This window comes from Oratosquilla oratoria, chromosome 11 (genome assembly GCF_046742065.1).
Source record: "Oratosquilla oratoria isolate Oo_2021 chromosome 11, ASM4674206v1, whole genome shotgun sequence".
Taxonomy (NCBI): domain Eukaryota; kingdom Metazoa; phylum Arthropoda; class Malacostraca; order Stomatopoda; family Squillidae; genus Oratosquilla; species Oratosquilla oratoria.
This window is the reverse complement of record NC_134787.1, coordinates 49,134,197-49,152,664: the sequence shown is the minus strand read 5'-3', so window position 1 is coordinate 49,152,664 and position 18,468 is coordinate 49,134,197. Positions and strand designations below refer to the sequence as shown.

At 38.7% G+C, this 18,468-nt stretch overlaps 1 protein-coding gene across 4 annotated transcripts in view; it reads left to right on the top strand.

Annotated features, from left to right (window-relative positions):
- The window catches only part of LOC143029803 (prolyl endopeptidase), a 36,839-nt gene extending 18,603 nt beyond the window's left edge, over positions 1-18,236 (top strand). For all 4 annotated transcript variants that reach the window (XM_076192822.1, XM_076192823.1, XM_076192821.1 and 1 more), the window contains 8 exons: positions 3,962-4,115; positions 9,161-9,361; positions 11,637-11,822; positions 12,625-12,887; positions 14,586-14,798; positions 15,671-15,818; positions 16,477-16,656; positions 17,664-18,236. In XM_076192822.1, the coding sequence (XP_076048937.1) occupies positions 3,962-4,115; positions 9,161-9,361; positions 11,637-11,822; positions 12,625-12,887; positions 14,586-14,798; positions 15,671-15,818; positions 16,477-16,656; positions 17,664-17,726 (1,408 nt within the window). In that variant the 3' untranslated portion in view covers positions 17,727-18,236. The remainder of the gene's footprint in view (positions 1-3,961; positions 4,116-9,160; positions 9,362-11,636; positions 11,823-12,624; positions 12,888-14,585; positions 14,799-15,670; positions 15,819-16,476; positions 16,657-17,663) is intronic.
- Positions 18,237-18,468: the final 232 nt, after the last annotated feature.

Genomic DNA, 18,468 nt, shown 5'->3' with positions numbered 1-18,468 from the left:
TAGTTGCAGTGGGAAGCTCTAAGAAAATAACTGTGATGAGTGAGGAAAATGGAAGAGAAATAAGGAAAGATGAGGTAAAGGCAGTTGTTAAGATGATGAGAGCAGGTAAGGCACCTGGGTTGGATGGGTGTTATGCAGAATGTAAAAAAAAAAGGAGGTACACTGATGGTGGACTGGCTGGTGAGATTTAATGTTTAAGAGAGTGTAGAGTGCCAGAGAACTGGAGGAGTGCCTGTATAGTTCCACTTTACAAGGAAAAAGGGGATAAATGTGAGTGTAATAGTTTCAAAGGGATCAGTTCTATTAAGTGTAGTTGGGAAAGCCTATAGGAGGGTCTTGATTGAGAGGATTAGGAGAGGAACAGAGGGAGTAATTGGTGAGGAACAGTGTGGGTTTAGGACAGGTATGGGTTGTGTAGATCAGATTTTTGTGGGAAGACAGATATATGAGAAAACTTTAGGAAAAGATAAGGATGTGTTTTTGGGCCTTTATGGATTTGGGAAAGGTTTGTGACAGGGTAGACAGGGAGGCAGTGGGAGGTATTGCAGATATATGGGATGGGAGGAAAGCTTTTAAGAACAGTCAAAAGTTTTTATGAGAGTAGCAGAGTTTGTGTTAGAATCAGAAATGGAGTGAGTAAGTAGTTTGAGGTAAAGGTGGGACTTCGATAGGAAAGTGTTATGTCACTTTGGCTGTTCAATTTATACATGGATGGGGTGGTGCAAGAGGTAAATGCAAGGGTAATGGGTCGGGGATTATAGATGGTTAAAGAAAATAGAGAAAACTGAGAGATAAGCCATTTGTTGTTTGCTGACAACACTGCTCTTGTAGTAGGATCAGAGGAGGGATTGAGGAAGTTAGTGACAGAGTTTGGGAAAGTGTGCAAAAGAAGGAAGTTAAAGATAAATGTGGGTAAAAGTAAGGTGGTGAGGTGTACAAGGAGCAAAAGTGGCAGCAGACTGGAAGTGAGTATACTGTATGGGGCAGAAACATGGAACATAAGAAAGGAAGAGGATGAGGAGTTTGAATGTGTTTGAGATGAGGTGCCTGAGAAGTATAATAGGAGTTACTAGGCTGGATAGAGTGAGAAACAATGAGGTGAGGAGGAGAACGAGGGTGGAAAGGGAGTTGCAAGATATGGTTGATGAAAGAGTATTGGGATGGTTTCGACACATGGAAAGAATGAACTCGTCAAAACAGGCCACCAAATTTGGTATTCCAGTAACCCACCCAACCCCCATCACAACATCAAACTCACAGGTGAGAAAAAAAAAAAATCAAGAGAAGCAAGAACCACACTAGCACACTTGTATTCAGGCCACCATCCAGCACAGAATAGGCCTGGCCACTGAATCAAACCTACCCAAGATGTAACCATCACATAGAGGACACTAAACACCTCAACCTACACTACCTTACAGTAACTGTACCTAAATGCAACAATAATGCATATTTTTTCCCTGAGTAACCCATGGCCCAATCCAGTAGCCATTGCCAATTATCTGGTAGTTGTGGGTCTCCTGCAAAAGAAGCCTGGGCCAAAAGATTGATCAGTTGGTTGACTGATGTTCCATATATGATCACTGGCAGAGCTACAGCCCTGGGCACTTTATTTATGTTCATTTAACCCCCTCCTTCTCCATCCAATGATCCAAAGGTTGTTATTACCATTACCATTCTTTTGTTGATGTCTTTTTGATGTTTTCCATCCATCCACGTGTATATAAACTCATCTATCAGCTTTATGTGTGTACTTTTATATTGTAATTCATCTGCATACAACTTGACTTACTCTCATTATGACTTCCTCTGTGTGGTGTGTATATATATCCCAACCTTCAGCATTTGTGCAGTTACCAAGGGGCTTTGTTGAAATAAGTTAGGTTTTGGGAATTTGCCATCTACAGGTTAATTTTCACACTAGTTGAAATGGCAAAAAGCATTGCTATGAATAATGAAGGCCCTGATTATTCAATATAAACTTAAGTGACATAAGATATTTGAATAAGTATTTGGTTATGTAAGCTCTGGGTCTGTTATGTTATAGATCCTTTAAGAGGAATTTGTTGGGATTCTGATGGGTTCCAATACCCTTTCCCTGATATACAGACAAATGTGGTAGATGACCACTCCTATGTTGTGCGGTCACGTGAGACTGAGGAGGAGATCTGCACACAGGTATTCCTTCCCCTACACACCTGCACTGCCTGGCATTTGCTGTTGCACGTGTTGGATAGTGCACACCTGTAGTGAAGTACCTGCAGCATGGTTGGCACAACCCACAACATTGGGGGTAGTTAAGGCTGGGTCTTGGGAGTTGTTTTAACTGGTGTTTGAGGTACAAGAGTGATTAATGCCATTTACATGGTACATGACTGTTCAATTTAAAATTAATCTTCTATCTATCCATACCAAGGGCTTTTTTTCCCTTACAAGGGAGATAGCCAATGTCAAAAATTCCATTCCCATCAATTTCATCCTCACCCATTCCACCCCCATTCACCACCCCTCCCTCCCTCCCTCTCATCTTGGCTCCTGTGGATGATAGGTCATCCCTGCATCTTGCCCAATGCCCTGGGTCTGAACCAATGCAGTAAGAGCACGTCCACAGCAAGGCCACTTCATTTAATCAGCGACCCCCCTTCTCCATCCCCTCATCCAGAAACATTGAAGATGGGGAGAAATCCTTTCAGGCTGCATCAAAATAACATTCACACATAACCACTCCCTAACCCACCCCCTCCATTCTATGCATCACAGTATCATCCATACACAGCCATACACAGCCATTTTCCACTCGGCCCTATCTACTGCCTTCTCCCTTCCTTCCTCAACAGGCATTCCTCTTTCCCAATGCCCCTTTTACCCCATCCATCCAGCTCATCCTTGGTTGCCCCCTCAAGTTCTCTCCATCCATTTCTACTTTGCACACACTTTCTCTAGTCATTCTTCATTATTTTTTGTCCATATGTACAAACCATTTCAATATTATTTGATCAACCCTATGTGCCAACTCACTTTCAACCATTGCTTCCTGCCTCATCCTCACATTTTTCACTGTTCATCCTCATAATCCCACAATACTTTTTAAATGCTTCATCTCAAATATGATTAGGCTCTTCCTTTCTGCCTCCTTCATATTTCAAGTCCATACTCCAGACCATGCTGTGAGTACAATCACTCCTTCATTTCTTTATTTTCATTCCCAGCTACCTATTTCTCATGACACTTTTCATTCCCCTGGACATTTATTTACTTCTCTTCGTAATTCATCTCCACTTTCACCCCTCCATTCCCTACAATGTGTGACCCCAAATACATTAAGTTCCCCATTTCCTCCAGCTTCTCACTCTTTAGATTCACCTCCAACCCACTCATTTTTATTTCAGCATTCTCCTCATGCTCCCAGACTCCACCACCAGCTGGTTTTTTCTATCCTCCAACTCAGCTGCAAGTGCAGTATCATCCAGAAACAACAGCTGGCTTACCTTTCACTTCCCTTCACTCTCACTCACAACTCCAAACCCATGCCTAGCACCTTTGTATTTACCTCATATACCCTACCCCCATCCATATACACACTGAACAACCATGGTGACATTACACAACCCTGGTACAGTCCCACCTTCAACTTGCTGTTCATTCTCTACCCTCATACAAGCTCACTCATGTAAAAAAAATTGACTGCCCTCAACAGACTTCCCCCTATTTTTCATATCTGCATCAAATTCCAAAGCATCTCTGTGAATCTTGTTATATGCCTTCTGTTTTCTTTTATTTTTCTCATTTTTCTCTCTCTCTCTCTTTTTTTTCATCTTTTCTTTTTTCTTTTATCTACAAATGTGGGTTTCATTCTAAAAATAATTTATTATTACAGTTTCAGACCATCTCCTTGGCCTGAATAGATGTTAGAGCACTGATTAGTTGCTTTACACTGAACACTTGCTATGTAATTTTTCAGTGGTGGTGAAGTGACAGATTGTGGTGAGTACTTGATCGTGACAACACAGCAAGATTGTCGGGACAACCTGGTGTACTATGCACCTCTTCCACAAAGCATCACTGAAAAAATACCGCTCACCAATATTATTGACACTTTCGAGGCAGACTATGAGGTTTGTGATGAATTCACATGAGAATAGGTATGCAGTCAACCCTCAATGTCAGGGGTTGAATAAGGGGCAGGGGACCCCTGTCTGAGGTTGCACTTGTCTGAAAGTGCAAAGCTAAACTTAAGTATGTAAAAAATAAAGAAAAGGGATCTGTAAGTGTGCACATATGCAGTTGGTGGCATAGACTTTACCAAACTATAGTACTGGCTTGGTAATTATTCCTCTGAAGTAAAGGCTCAACTTGCCCAAAGTCAGTTATCTGGGTCTGAGGTATTGAGGATTGACTGTACTTTTTTCTGGCAGTTTTTATTTGATTGATTGATTGATTTATTTAAATATGTATATATTGTTCCAAGTTAGTGGTATATGAGGCATATTACGTTGATATTGCAAGTTTTGGGCTATGGAGGGGGACTCGTGTGGAATGTTTGAGGCCACCTTTAGACTGGGTTCCACCCTTCAGCTGAAGAAAAGTAAGGTATTACTTCCTAATAAAATGTATGAAGTATGTCCATCTATCTATACACCAAGGACTTTTTCCCCCTTACAAGGGGGGGTAGCCAATTCTAAGCTCGAAAATATTACATGAAGTATGTGATAATGTTAATTTGGAGGGATTCAGAGAATCAAATGGATATGATGATAGTAATATTTGATAGGTAGTATCAGTTGTAACTATAAATTTATAGGTGAATGATATTTTGACTCAGCCTGAAGGGATTTTTCCCCATCTCCTTTTATGTGTAAGGGGACAGAGGGGGTGGTCACTGATTAAGTGAAACAGCCTTGCTGTGGATGTGCTGTCCTGCTACATTACATCTGACCCAGGGCAGTAAGTGGGATACAGGAATGACCCAACATCCATGAGGAGTTTAGATGAGAGGGGGGGAAAGTGGGTATGTGCCTTTTGACTTAGCTACCTCCCTTGTAAAGGTGGAAAAAGCCCTTGGTATATAGATAGAATTTGACCAACTTCTGGTGATAGACCAATACATGAACCTGTAGTTGGTGGTCCTATGAGAAGTATGTCAGATACGATTGTCTTCCCACTGGCTATCTTCAGAAACCATCAGCACCCTAACTTCCATCTGGAGATGCAGTCTTTGAACCAGGCTCAAGATTTCCATTTATCAGCTTGAACTGTATTTCTTTCATATTTATATGTGAGGAGAGTTGACTACCAGCAAGTGCTTCCCTCTTACAGAATGTAAATTTTAAATCTGTGACCAATTAATGGAAATATTTAGTAAATCGGTAGACACTAGATTTGTATCTTTTTCTTGGGGGCAGGCAAATGTTCCTGTTTTCAGAAAGGGTGACAAATCATCTATGCACAACTATAGGCCAGTCAGTTTGACATTGGTTATAGGTATAATGCTAGAATCGATAATAGCTAATACATAAGAGATCACATCAAGAGACATAATTTGATTTGTGACTCATAGCATTGGTTCACCAAGGGTAAGTCATGTGTAACTAATCTTCTGTCTTTTTACACTAATGTCTATAATGCTTGATAGTTACAATGTTATTTACCTTGACTTTAGCAAGGTGTTCAACAAGGTGCCTCACTAGAGACTACTAAATAAAGTCAGAGCCCAACGCATGGGAGGAAAAGTGTTTAAATGGGTTAGAGTATCAATGACAGAAAACAGTGGGCCACTATTAACAGTGAAATCCAAATGGGGAAGTGTTATTAGTGATGTTCCTCAGGGCTTAGTTTTAGGTCCCTCTTTGTTCATCATGTATAAAAACAACTTGGATGATGGGATTATTACTGATGTTGGTAAGTTTGCGGACAATGCTAAAATTGGACACCAAATCAGATCAGGAGAAGATGCAGGGATACTGCAGGAAGATCTTGACAAATTGTTCTTATGATCAATGAAATGGCAAATGGACTTCAGTATCTCAAAGTGCCATGTATTAAACATATGTATACACAACCCAGAAAGCAGATATAGCATAGATAACACCTTTTTTAGAGAAAACCGAATGAGAGAAGACGTGGGAGTTATAGTGAGTACTGACATTAGATCCAGGGAACGGTGCATTAACACCAGGAAGCTAACAGAGCATTAGGTTTCATTGCTAGGACTGTCACAAATAAAAGTGGAAAGGTAGTTATCAAACTCTGGTGATAATTAAAATCATCCTTGACTATCCAATATAGTTTTGGTCTCCATCCTATAGAATATAAATTCACTAGAATCAATACAGAGGAGAATGACCAAAACGATACATAGGCTCAGAAATTTACCTTATGAGGACATGCTTAGGCACCTTAACCTCTTCACTCCGGGGCACATCGCACATCTGGCAGCATTAGCTGCCCGACGTGCGATGTTGCATCATAATCGCATTATAGAAAATAAAGTCAGTGCTCAATCATTCGTTCTCTTTCACCCGTGAATTTTGATAACCATAGAAAATATGATGAAGCCAGTTTAGAGAGAATGGAGGTTACGTAGGTACGACTACAATAAATATAATCAAGACGCTGACGTCAGCATCATCGCGTACCCACTTGCTCCTCATGACGCCTACATATGCGTCACCGTATGGAAGTGGTTAATTTACACATTTTATAAAGAAGCAGAGTGTGAGGTGATCTAATAGTGGGTCAAGGGTTTTAACAAGAGTGATGGTGACAAGGTCATCATATTAAGACAGGAAAAGACTCATAGTAATGGATTTAAATTGGACCAATTTAGATTTAAGAAGGAAATTGGTAAGAATTGGTTTACCAATAGAGTGGTCGATGAATGGAATAGACTTGGTAATCATGTAGTGAATACTGAAACCATTGGTTGTTTTAAGAGAAGGTTAGATAGCATTATGGATGGGAATAATAGGTGGTAACAGACAAGGAACTGCCTAGTATCTTTCTTATGCTCATATGTTCTTATGTTCTCTTATTACTTTCAGCCAGAAACAGAAATAGTCACACACTAATATAAGATAATTTCTTCCCATTGAAATATATGGACTGTTGCCAGGCACTGTGGTGCTATGGGTTTCCAGTTAGTAAAACTCAAGGCAGTAGTCATTATTATTTTCCCACACACCCTCCCAAACTGTCACCAACTGGTTGTGTCTCTTCTCAAAATCGCCTATAGTGTCCTTTGCTCCCCTAGAACTGTTTGGTGCCCTGAATACAATTATGCTAAAATGGCTCATACTTCTTTTGTTAGGAATTTTTTTGTGGGGTTGATGTCTGGGGGGATAGTATTAAAGTATTGAATTTGGTGGTCTGTCCTGAAGAGTTTGTTTAGTGATCTGGATGGGAATGAGCGTGTGAATATATTGTGTGGTACAAGTGATAACTTTCTGTTATATTTCAGTAGTAAGCTGCTGTTATTTGTTTTGTTTTGTTTAGTTACATTCAGCTTTATTTTAACTTTGTTTATTTCAGCTTTGTCTAGTTACACCTACCTTACATTTTGCATGAGGGGACGGAGGGGGGGGGGTCACCAATTGAGTGAAATGGTCTTGCTGTGGATGCACTGTGTCTTGCTGCATTGTTTCTGACCCGGATAGTGGGTGGAAGACAAGGATGACCCATCATCCAAGAGGAATTAAGATGAGAGGGAGGAAAGAGTGATGGATGAGAGTGAAATGTGTGGGAGTGTGTGTGTGCCTGTTGACTTTGCTGCCTCCCTTATAAAGGGGAAAAAGTCCTTGGTATATAGATAGACATTCAGCTGATAGTGCTTGTATCATATAATGAGATGGATGAATGGGGTTGAAGGCTTAACATAGAACTGTGTACCAATCATTTTCATATATCCTATTGAAAGGATTTTGGTTTCTGTGCATCATGTTTAATATTCTCAATGCTTATTTTGTATAGCTTGTAAAATTTGTTTTGCTGATTATTGGGAACCAAGTTGTGAAAGTTGTACTTGAGGATAGTTCTTATGAATAGGTTGAAGACAGTAATGAGTTTCCTTTTTTTTTTTTTTTTTTATATATAGATTTTTAGTAGATTTATTTTCTTGTTGATTTTCACTGTCAGATCATTGACAGACAGGCTGAAGGTCATATGAGTATCAAAAGGCTTAGAATTTTTAGGTTCTTCAATGGAAGGGTTAGGCCATTTAATTTCACTGCAGGGTGTGTGCATATGTATGTGTATGCTTCCTTCTCCTCCTCCTCCACCTCCTCCTCCTCCTCCTCCTCCTCCTCCATCTGGAACTATTGTGCTCACCATATAGAGTTTTACACACTTAGGGAATTTGTTGAATTGAGCTTATACTGTAAAAGACTTGAAACAAATTACAACCACGTTATATCATAATACTGCAAGAACATGATTATTATCTTGCCATCCTCCATGTGCCATATAACAATACAATTGCTGTGAGGTGTGCAATTCCATTTTAGAAGGATTCAATAATGTTTCACAACATTCAACAAAAAATGAGCTTCCTATTATGATCTATGGTTATATTATTGAGTGAGCTTAATATTTACAATGAATTTACCCAGAATACCCTTGATTGGTACTGCTGTTATATTACTCATGCAGAAAGGAAGATTTTGAAAATGATTGTATAACCCAGGGTAAGCAATTGTTTATATCAGTGTTTTATTTCACATACTCTGTGATGCTTACCTTGCCAGGGTGGTATCAGTAGTAGATGCTCCAATTCATAATGTTGATGAATGTAATTCATGATAATATTTGTTCACTAAATTGTAATTTGAAGAATGTAAATGTATATCAGTTGGTATATAACTTGTAGTTAGAATTTCATAACCCTCATCTGTATTGCCTGTGTGTATCACTTCACGTGCATCTCTCTGTAGCACACTGCCTGTGTTTGCCGAATTGTAGTATACAGGGTAAGAGTTATGCTTGTAGGGACCTTTCTTGCAGTTCAATGTTTCTCTTGATTGTGTTCATGTGCTCCAATGAACTTGTATGGTAAACCGAAGTTAATTTATTTTAGGTGAAGCTGTAAGGAAGTAGTCATACAAAAAGGTTGTTGAGATTTGAATGTTAGTGTATGTTTTATGACATTCTTTCTTTTTCTCTACTGCAGTACATAACAAATGATGGAACTGTGTGCATTTTCCGGACCAACAAAGGTGCACCCAATTACCGCCTTATCAAGATTGATTTGCAAGATCCCAGCCCTGAGAAGTGGGTCAGCTTGGTACCCGAAAATGAAAAGGATGTCCTGGACTGGGCAGCATGTGTACACCAGAACAAACTGGTGGTGTGCTATATTTCAGATGTCAAGGTTAGTTGCTGGATTGATATCACCTTCTTAAAGTTTTTGCTTTGTGTTAGTTTAATTGTGATGGTATATTTAAAGCTTTTGTTGTGGCTTAAGCCACAATTTTATACAATATGGAATACAAAAGATGATTCTGTTGTGCTGAAGGAATTAAGATGTGTTTTGTAGATGAACAAAGTAATAGAATTTAGTTTAGTTTCACTTATTTTTATTGTCCCTCTGTGTCAATGTGGTTAACTAGAGCGTTGGTTTCTCGGTGGTGTCTAATGTCCGCTTTGTGTTCCCTGAGTCTGTTGTTAAGTCCTCTGTATGTCTCTCCGTAGTATGCACAGTCACATCCTTTGCAGGGAATTTTGTAAACGATGCTATTGTCACGGTTCGTCTTGGTTCTGTTGGTGGTCAAGTGTCCTATTTTCTTCCCTGTGTCATTTACTATGATGAGTCCTGTCTGTCTTAACCTTTTGGAAAGCATGTGAGAGAGGCCAGAGTTAGGAACCACAAGGTATCGTAAATCTGTCCTCTCTTCACTTCCTTTCCTCTGTCTGATTTTAATTGCTTTCCGTAGTGACATCCCTAACATGCCCTCTGGGTACCTTAGGTTCCTGAATGCAGTGGTTCCTAACTCTGGCCTCTCTCACATGCTTTCCAAAAGGTTGAGACAGACAGGACTATGGAGAGACATACAGAGGACTTAACAACAGACTCAGGGAACACAAAGCGGACATTAGACACCACCGAGAAACCAACGCTCTAGTTAACCACATTGACACAGAGGGACACTTACCTAACTGGGAGGGATCCACCATTCTAGCTAAAGGACTACACAAGAAACAACGGAAAATAATTGAATCACTTTACATTGCCAACCACAAAAACACAAACAAGAGAACTGGTGACTTGAAATAGACAAGATCTACCGTGACACTTGCCCTCCTTTTTCCCACTTCTGCCTACCCTCTCCAGCTTTCTTCCTTTTACTCTGACGTTCCTTCTTGCATCATGCTACCAATTCACATATCCCCCAACATTGTTCCTTCACCATTTGATATTATCCCCAACTTTTTATCATTATTATTCTTTTAATATTATTTATTACTATTTATTTTCAACACTTATTATTATTATTATTATTATTATCATTATCATTGTTATTATCATTATTATTACTATTATTATTATTATTATAATTTTTATTAACATTTTTATTTCTAATTATTATTATTATTACTATTATTGTTATTGTTACTATTATTATTATTATTATTGTTTTGTTATTGTTATTATTATTATTATTATTATTAATATTGTTACTATTATCATTTAAATATTTAAATTTTCATTTTCATTATCATTATCATTATTATTGTTATAATTACTTTTAATAATTTCTTTGTTATTAGTGTTATCTTTTATCATTTTTATTATTATTATTATTATTTTGTTATTACTTTTATTATTATTGTTATTATTATTGTTACTATTATTATTTTCATTTTTATCATCATTGTTATCATTATTATTGTTGCTATTAATAATTTCTTTGTTATTAGTGTTATCATCATATTTAAATGTAAAAATTTCATCATTGTTACGTTAGCCACAATGTAATGTTCACACTCGTCACCAACTATGGTAACACGAGGAGGTAGTGAGGTCCACCCATGTATATAATGCCCACAGCCTGTTTGTAAACTCATTCCTTTGAAAAAGCATACCTGCGAAACTAGTCAGGAATAAACTCAAGACTAAGACTCCTGTGTTTCCTACTCCGCTTATGTCAACCTGTCAGAATGTCTCAACATATATATATATATATATATATGTTATGTATATATATATATATATATATATACACTTTTTTTTCCATTGATAATTTCTGGGGTGATCTGTCTATATATATATAAAGGGCTACTTTTCCCTTTTAAGAGGGTAGCCTAGTCAAGTCACACACCCACTCCCACCCATTCCACTTCAATCAACCACCCTTGTTTCCCTCTTCCCTTACCTCCTCATCAATGAAGGATCATCCTTGTCCCCTGCCCACACACAGCCCAGCCTACTTCATTTGCATAGCAACCCCCCTCCCAGTCCCCTCATGCAGAAAATAGAGAAGATGGAGAAAATCCAGTCAAGCTGCATCAAAATATCATCCATCCACTCAGCCCTATCCCCTGATCCCCCCCCCGCATAAACACACACACACATACACAGGTTTGGGGTGATGCTTCCACTTTATTATCTTTGGTAACTAATCCTTCAATGTCATTTTTTTCTATAGAGTGTGTTACAGCTGAGGAACATGGACACTGGAGAATTAATCCTCACCTTCCCACTGGATATTGGAACCATTGGTGGCTACTCAGGCAAACGCACTCACTCAGAAATGTTCTACAGCTTTACTTCATTCCTGTCTCCTGGTATTATCTATCATGTTGACTTCAATGAGGAACCCTATACACCAAAGGTCAGTTATATGATTCTCTCTCTCTCTCTCTCTCTCTCTCTCTCTCTCTCTCTCTCCCATAGAACATACATATACCAAAGGCAAGGCCTTATCCCCCCCATACAAGGGAGGTAGCAAAAAAAAAAAAAAAAAAAAAAATTTCTGTCATACTCATACCCCATTTCACATCTGCTCTCCTTTTTCCTGCTTTATCTTATGCTTTACTTCTCTTTTCTTTGTACCTCTCATATGATTCTCTTGCCCTATTTTGTAACCAATCTGTGAATGCTCACTTCTCGTCTACAACCTTCTTTGCTTCCTTATCCCACCACTCACTACCCTTCCTTCTATTTCCTAAAAAAAAAAAAAAAAAAAAAATCATAGTAATTGGATAATTTCTTTTTGTCTGGATTCAAAGCTACAAGGGACCAGTGCCTGTTACATGTATAATGTAGTCCTGTGAGATGGGCATCAAAGTAATCTCCCTACCACCCATCTTCAAAACCAGTCAACATCCTCACTCTCTCGAGGTAGAGCTCCAAGCTCCAAGGGGTTCACACTCTGTCTTTATAATGGGCCCAAGAGAGATCTCTATCAACTTCAACTTTATTTCCTCCTCTGTTGCCATCTGCTATGAGGCTACACATTTCCTTTTAGTGAAACTCAAAGCAACAGTTATTTTTTTTTTTAACTATGATGGACATATGCCATGAGTGAATTTTAGCTGTTTGTGAATATGCATATAGATTTGTATTCTTCAGTAGGAGGAAAGAGTTTATACATGTAGTTATTCAATTGTTTAAATCTTTGGTATTTTGGACAGGTCTTCAGAGAGATTCGGATTGAAGGCTTTGATGCAGAGCAGTTTGAAATGAAGCAGGTGTTCTACAGCAGCAAGGATGGAACACAAGTACCCATGTTTATTGTTCACCCACGTAGCTTGCAATTAGATGGATCATCCCCTGCCCTTCTTTATGGCTATGGTGGTTTTAACATCAGCATCCAGCCATGTTTCAGCATTTCGAGGCTGGTCTTTATGCGTCACTTCCAGGGCATCGTTGCCATACCCAATATTAGAGGCGGAGGGTAAGGACAAGTTGAAATTTGTAATCCACCGTGACCCCAAAATTAATATTATTATTATTATCATTATTATTATTGAAATTTGTAATCCACAGTGACCCCAAAATTAATATTATTATTATTATTATTATTATTTTTTTTTTTTTTTCTCCTCTCTCTCTCTCTCTCCTGTAAATCTATGCATGTTAATGAGAGTATCTCAGTTACTGCTTTCAGGTTACCATCCTACATTAAAACAGTAACGACACAGACTTTGATACTAGATTCCAGGTACCCCAGATTCAACGAAATGAGAAACGGAGCACTATTAGGAACTGCCCTATACACACAACCTGTCTAGACAACAACATAAAGTCTCTTCTTTGAGTAAATTGTGGGCTGGAGCTGTGACTATAGTTAGTTACCAGGTGGCTTTGAGTCTTGCAGGAGAATGATCCATCCTCTTCTTCACCTATTGCTCCACTTAGCATCCACTTTCAATCTTCTGTCCACTAGATGATAATGATCAGACATCCCACTTCTTTCTCCCTTGAATGCACACATCCTGAACTGTTAATCACCCTCTTGGACACTACTAATTCATTAAAGCCCTCTTGACTACCCTCCCTTCAACCACCCTGGCCTATGTACAATGTGCAGCTTTGTTTTTACTTGTTGCATTCACAATCATCAGTTCTCCTTCAATGCACTTCTCCAAAAATTTTCCCTGCTTTAGTTCCTTCCTGGCACACTATATTTCCTAATTTTGCCATAGACTGGCACATGTCTTAATCTTGCATTCAGGCTCTCCAACTCTCTCTCTCTCTCTCTCTCTCTCTCTCTCTCTCTCTCTCTCTCTCTCTCTCTCTCTCTCTCTCTCTCTCTCTCTCTCTCTCTCTCTCTCTCTCTCTCTCTCTCTCTCTCTCTCTCTCTCTCTCTCTCTCTCTCTCTCTCTCTCTCTCTCTCTCTCTCTCTCTCTCTCTCTTTCACACACACTCAATTAATATCATCTTATTTTTCAATTATCATACCTAGATTTAAATTCTGATCTGTGCAGAAGGCATGGATGGCTCTTCATCCACAAGGAGCTAAGATAAAAGGGAAGCAGATGGGCAGAGGGTGGGTGCATGATTTGGCTGGCTACCTCCCTTACAAGGGGTATATAGATGGATTTAAATTCATGTATAGTTCTGGCATTGCGTTCCCTCTGATCCAAGCAGTGGGTAGGGGGTAGGGATGTCCCCACACCAATGAAGAACTAATATAAAAGGGAAAACAAATGGGTGTGAAATAGATGAAGGATGGGTACATGCCTTGGCTGGCTACATCCCATACAAGGGGAAATATGCCTTTTGTTATATAAATAGACAGGTAGATGATTCCACCTTTGGCTAGATTATATTTCTTCACATTCTGTCTAATCAAGAGATCTGTCATTGTAGTCCACTCACCATCTGTGAATAGGTTAAATGGCATTGGTGATAGTAATGTTCTTTGGGTGACTCCTTTGTGAAGTCTTTTTGTTCTTAGTTTGTGGTTGTTCTGGGATACTCTTCATTCTTTGCCAACTAGGAAGTTTAACCAGTTCTTGTCATTTTTGTGCATTTCTTCCCACTTGCTATTTTCAAGATTTCACACAAGACAGTCACTATATTAACACATCTTCATTGTTTTTATTTATGTGATCATTGTTTGAAAAAAGAATTTATGCTTCCATTGCAGTGAGTATGGAGAAGCCTGGCATAATGCTGGCAGACACCATAACAAACAGAATGTGTTTGATGACTTCCAGTGTGCTGCTGAATATCTTATTCAGGAAGGCTATACCTCAAGCAAGCTGTTAACCATCCAAGGAGGATCCAATGGAGGTCTCCTAGTTGGAGCCTGCATAAACCAGAGACCTGAATTGTTTGGGGCAGCCGTTGCCCAGGTTGGGTAAGTCATCTGTTTTGTCTGTGTAAAAATAAAATCTGAAACCCTTTGATATGTTGGCAGCTTGTTATGGAGTGTATGTAGATAAGTGTGTAATGAGAGGCCTAAGTAATGAATGCAAGAGGGAAGAATTGTGTGGAAGTAGTGGAAAGAAGGTACAGAACACACAGTAGGAGAAAATAAACTTCAAATGAAAGAAGATTCTGTATTTTGGCTACCAACTATAGCCCTCTTCAGGTAGCCAAAATATTGAGTCTTCTTTCATTTGAAGTTTATTTTCTCCGACTGTGGGTTTCTTGTGTGTTATTTACAAATGTGCTACTACATTTCTGTTTAGACAAGCTACAGAATATTTCAAATTAAAGGACATTAGACTTCATGAGTAAACTGGGTTACAAATGGAATTAAAAGGAAGATTAGGGCAGGGTAACCTAAAATGATTTATTCATGCAGAGAAGATAACAGCTGACATGGAAAAAATCATACCTCAAGCTTTCCCAACATGAAATTTTGTGCATGGTAGTCTGTCCCATCAAAAGCAAAGTTTTATGGAATTCACAATACAGTAATATGATTCCTCATTATATTTTTAGTTTTAAGAAGCAAGATTAATGAAATGAGTGGGAATGATTTTATGCCTTTTTCTTTTTGGCTACCTCCCTTGAAAGGGGGAAAAGGCCTTGGTATATATGTATGTACATTGACAAATTTAGAAGTTTGAAGCAAGAAATATAAAACGTGGGTGTTAAAACCTTGTATCACTAAGGTACAAGTTCAATGGAGTGGCAGTCAGTCAGGGTTTTCATTTCCTGTACTCTCATAGCAAGACTGATTTTATAAATAAGCACAACAAACTTGAACTTTTTATTTTACAGGGTTATGGACATGCTGAGATTCCACAAGTTCACCATAGGTTATGCATGGTGCTCCGATTTTGGCAACCCAGATGAGAGGCAACATTTTGAAAATTTATACAAGTTGTCACCTCTTCATAATGTCAGAGTACCCAAGGATAATTTACAGGTGACATGCACAGTTTTATAAGTCATTGCCATTCACAGGTATTACCACATGGGTAAAAGAAAGTACAAAAATGCCCCATTTCTTAAATCACAGCAAAGCAGTGTCAACTGACCTGTTAGAGTAATGGATGTCATTGAGGAAGGACAGAAGTAATATATTCTTAAGAATTAATGGCAATGGGGGAAAGATAAGGAGTAGGTAGGATGGACCTGACATTGAAGCTGGTAGATACAACACCACATGAATGAAGGTCCATTGTTTTACCCCCATTGCTTCATTGTATGGTAAAACCGCTCCTCATCCACTCAATTATAGAGGAGCTTTAAAAAAAAAAAAATTGGAGCCATATCATCCTGTCATCCATTTAGTCTTCCTCCATTCTCACCTTTTTTTTTTTTTTTTTTGTATTTTCTCTGCCTAGTTCTACAGACATTCCTGGTGCATTAAAGGCCACCTAAACCCCTTTTTGGTCACCTTTTCAAGTTCCCTACATCTACTTCTACTTTCCACATTATTTTTGTGTTTCATTACTCATGGTTTCCATATGTCCAAACTACCTTAGCATTCTTTGGTGGTAAACTTGGGATAAAAAGATGCATGTCTTAATAGATGTTTGCCCAGTAGTATGATGAAATATTAATGTTTGTTTTTGTTGCAGTACCCAGCTACATTGCTGCTGACAGCTGACCATGATGACCGTGTTGTCCCCCTCCATTCCTTCAAGTTTATATCTGAATTGCACCATGTTCTAGGATTACTGCCATGTCAGACGAATCCTTTGCTAATCCGTGTAGACATAAAGGCAGGCCATGGTGGAGGAAAACCCACTGCCAAAATTGTAAGTAGAAAATTTGGACTTGTTCATTCAGAAAAATGCTAAACACCCCAATATTTTTCTGCTGTTTTTGTTAGATCTCTCCTCTACAACTCCTAGGATTTTCATCTTCTTTTCTTGTGCACCAGTGGTAGGGAATAATTTGTGTTTACATAAAAGTACAATGTGTACATGGATGGGGTGGTACAGGAGGTAAATATGAGGGTGATGGGGAAGATATTGGAGATGGTTAGAGATAGTGAAGGGAAGAGAGAGGTGAGCCAATTGGAAAGGTATGTGGTATGAGAGGAAGGGTGGGAGGGGTGTGGAGTGTATTTAGGGATGAAATGGGTGGGAGTGTTTTTATGCCTTTCCCTTTTTGGCTACCTCCCTTGGAAAGGGGAAAAAGCCTTGGTATATGTATGTATGTATGTATGTGGTATGAGAAAGTTGAATGTAAATGTGGGTAAAAGTAAGGTGATGAGATGTACAAGGGGAGAGAATGGCAGCAAGTTGGAAGTAAGTTGTAAAGGAGAGAGGAAGTGAATAGTTTTAAGTTAATTGGGGTCACATATTGCAGGGAATGGAGGAATGGGGGTGGAGATAATCTGTAGATCGAGAAAGGCAAGTACATGTCTTTGGGGGTTGAAAAATGTCATGAAAAAGAAGCATCTGGAAATAGATCCAAACAAGATTATGTGAAGGGGTATGTATTACACTGTATGGGCCAGAGTATATTTTGCAAGTGGATGAGTAGATGAGCCAGTCTGTATACATGCCACCATTCTCATTGATTGTGTTTATAGAAGTAAGCAAGTTTTAGAAATGGTTCACTTAGATGTTTTCCAAACAAGGACTTTTTCCTTTCCTTTTCTTCCCCACTCCTCTTCCTCTTCCCCTCCTCTTTCCCATTATTATTATTATTTTATTTTCTTTCTTTCTTCTTCATATTGTAAAAACCTTTCAAGGGGTAGAACCCAGCAGTTCTTATTGAAGACTTTATATATAATACGTGTTTTTTCTTCTTACAGATTGAAGAATTGACAGACATTTATTGCTTCCTGATGCAGTCTCTTGGCCTGAACTTCTCCTGACTTAACCAATCCAAAGTCTGAACACATTGTTTCAGCAGCACTGCACGTGCACTGACATGTGTACCATGTCATTGCCATATATGTCGCCCACCGTCCGTGGGCAGTGGACTACATTACTGCCAGTAAACAGAGTTCAAGAGACTTTAGAGAAATTATGGTGTTCATATTGTGCATTTTTTAGTTTCTTCTACAGTGTTCTTATTTTGTTAATCATTCCAGTTCCAGATTGGGCTCAGCCCACACCTTTAGTTTTTTCTTTCTTTTTCTTTCTTATTTCGTTTTTCATTTTCTTTTTTCTTTGCCCAGTTTCCAACCCACCCAGTTGCTATGCATTTGTACTGTTTCTGGAGTAGATTGTGTTTCTTCCTTTGGAGACTTCAGATGTAAATTGATCTGTACATAATTTTTTTTACAAGAATGAATGTATTGCACAGTCCAGTTAGTCAGCAGCTCATATCAAATCAGTGTTAGAGTTTTGTTTATTTGTTCAATTAAAGGCAGAGAAAGTTGTTTTTGTGTTTGAATATAAATCCAACCAATAAAGGTATCCATGTTGAAATAACATGTAACCTAATTTGTTTGTAACACCCATGGCTTTTTAATCATGTTGCCAACCAAAAGGAAAATGTTGTAGAAATAAGGAAGGATGAAGTGAAGGCAGTTGTTAAGATGATGAGAGCAGGTAAGGCACCTGGTCTGGATGGATGTCATGCAGAATGTCTGAAAAAAGAAGGTACAGTGA